The following is a 2,232-nucleotide window of genomic DNA, read 5'->3' as shown; positions in this document are numbered from 1 at the left end:
GTCCTGTGAGGCAGCATATCCCTGTGTGTACTATCTCCCATGTGTGTCTATGTGTACTGTACAGGAAGGATGCTGTGTGTCTCCTGTGACGACAGATCCCTGTGTGTACTATCTCCCAGTGGAAGAAGACTGCTGCCAGGCCTGGTACTAAGCCACCCTACTGCCATCCTCCACTGTAACGGCTACCACGTCATGGCGGTCACTACTGTGGGCAACCTGACCGTGTGGTCAGTAGTCATCAGCACAGTTACATTCTCATGTTTGGAGTCAGTGCTCATGTTCAGATTCAGGTCCCAAGGTTCATGGTGCACACCCCAGTTTATTTGGGGTCTCAATTTGAGCACTTTTAACGTGTAGGCATACAAAAAACTTAGGCTCGGGCCCGAAACCAATTTTCACCTAAGTTACATCACTTCCTACGCTTTTCAGTCATGCCAGTATTACATTGTAAATGCCATTTCACAGCAAATTATGAGAAATTTGAACTCAAATCCAGACCCTCGAGACCCCTTTGTCACATTTTTTTAGCACTATCTCGGACCCCTGTCACAGAAGAATTGGCGTGTGCACCATTAAGGTCTGAGCTTGTAAGACCTGAACCCAGGGCATATATGTGCGGGAAATCTTTTTTTCAATTACATGGGCAATGTAGAATTGCATGTTTTGCATAGATTGTACATGCAATTTGAAAGAGATACATTAAGAATTATATGTTTTTAATATTATTAGTTATAATAAACTCATGAGCTCAGTAATAGACACAAAATAGCAATTTTAACATCTTTTTCTAGAACAAATGTCACGATCTATGGAAGGTTTGAGATGGTTAATATACATTGTAAGAGAGATACGTTTTTTACAGGGTTGGATGTCTGTTTCCCGCTGTTTAGGATTTGTTTTGGATCTGAAACCAAACATTTATGTAAACAAGTCTAGTTCTGGTTTGGTGTACATTTATTATACTACACAATACTAACTGTGCATGCAGTCATGTTGTTTGAGTTTTGTCCATGATGTTAGCCTTATATGTATATACTATGCATTTCCTTATCGTATCTGAATCTTCCTCTTTGTTACAGGAATGTTCAAATTGCCAAGGTGGTCATAAAAAATGAATCATTACTTCCAATAATGTCAGGTAGGTTGAACTCCCTTTCATTTTGACAAACCAAATCTACATAATGTGCATTGTATGCCTATCTCAGCAAATGCCCCTTGGCACTATATAATGTACACAAATTTGCTGAGAAATGTTGCAGCAGAGATGGCTGAGAGCTGTCTCCATGACCCATCCCTCCATCCCAGAATGGAAATTTCACCGTCTGTTAAAAAAAATCTGAACTTCATGACATGAAAAGAACAAGGAAAGTTGATGTTGCAATACATCAAATTAAAATTCTGAGACAGTCCTGGTTAGGAGGCATGCACAGCTGTGATAGGGGTGCTAGGGGTGACATAAGTTGTTAAGAATCATGATGACCATGTATGATTGTTTTGTGACTCAAATGTATATTCTGGAGTGGCAGCATTTACATTTTTGTATACCTGTATCACCTATTAGCCCCAAATCCTCCACACAGTCAAGAAAATGGACACATACATTTTGTATATTAATTAGAAAGACCAACATTTGCTTGGGAGCAAATACACCATATTTCAGCCATCTCTCTCCCTATGCAACAATTGACCATTCCAAAATCACACATTTGAAAAATCCCCTTAGTTTACTAATTACGTTTTAACCCAAAAATGAATCTTACAAAATCCCCTGTGCAAGAATGGACTCCAGTACACCCTATGTGAATTTGCACAATAGACCAGTCTATAAAAATACTCCCTCTGAAAACATGGCCTTTTGGATAAGAGACTGAATCTAAAACCTATGGTATGGCTGAAATATAAAGATGAGATGTATGGCTGCATGTCTGATTGCCAGGCTGTGTTTTCCAGGTGACGTGGTAATAAAAACCTCCAGTGTGACGGAGCAGGGTGTGCCTGTCTTCAGTCTGTCCAATGGCAAGGTCTACACCTTCAGTGTGTCATTAGGAACATGGTGAGATTTCTAAAACTTACTGACGTGTACTACTTATAAGTATGGAATGTACTACTGTAACTGTATTTAAGTTCGCGGGGATTTAATTTCGCGGTAGCGGGAAAAAGGACTTTTCGCGGTGGATTTAAGTTCGCGGTAACACCATAGACTGCAATCTAATATCATAATAGAAAAATGTT

The 2,232-nt window shown here is 39.7% G+C and overlaps 1 protein-coding gene across 1 annotated transcript in view; it reads left to right on the top strand.

Moving 5' to 3' along the window:
• Nucleotides 1–2,232, top strand: part of LOC118426097 (protein HIRA-like) — a 41,716-nt gene that overhangs the window by 30,933 nt on the left and 8,551 nt on the right. Inside the window, exons 24-26 of the mRNA XM_035835356.1 lie at nucleotides 11–227; nucleotides 1,080–1,138; nucleotides 1,951–2,053. Of these exons, the coding sequence (XP_035691249.1) occupies nucleotides 11–227; nucleotides 1,080–1,138; nucleotides 1,951–2,053 (379 nt within the window). The remainder of the gene's footprint in view (nucleotides 1–10; nucleotides 228–1,079; nucleotides 1,139–1,950; nucleotides 2,054–2,232) is intronic.

This window comes from Branchiostoma floridae, chromosome 11 (assembly GCF_000003815.2).
Source record: "Branchiostoma floridae strain S238N-H82 chromosome 11, Bfl_VNyyK, whole genome shotgun sequence".
In the NCBI taxonomy this organism is placed as follows: Eukaryota; Metazoa; Chordata; class Leptocardii; order Amphioxiformes; family Branchiostomatidae; genus Branchiostoma; species Branchiostoma floridae.
This window is presented reverse-complemented; position numbering and strand designations above follow the sequence as displayed.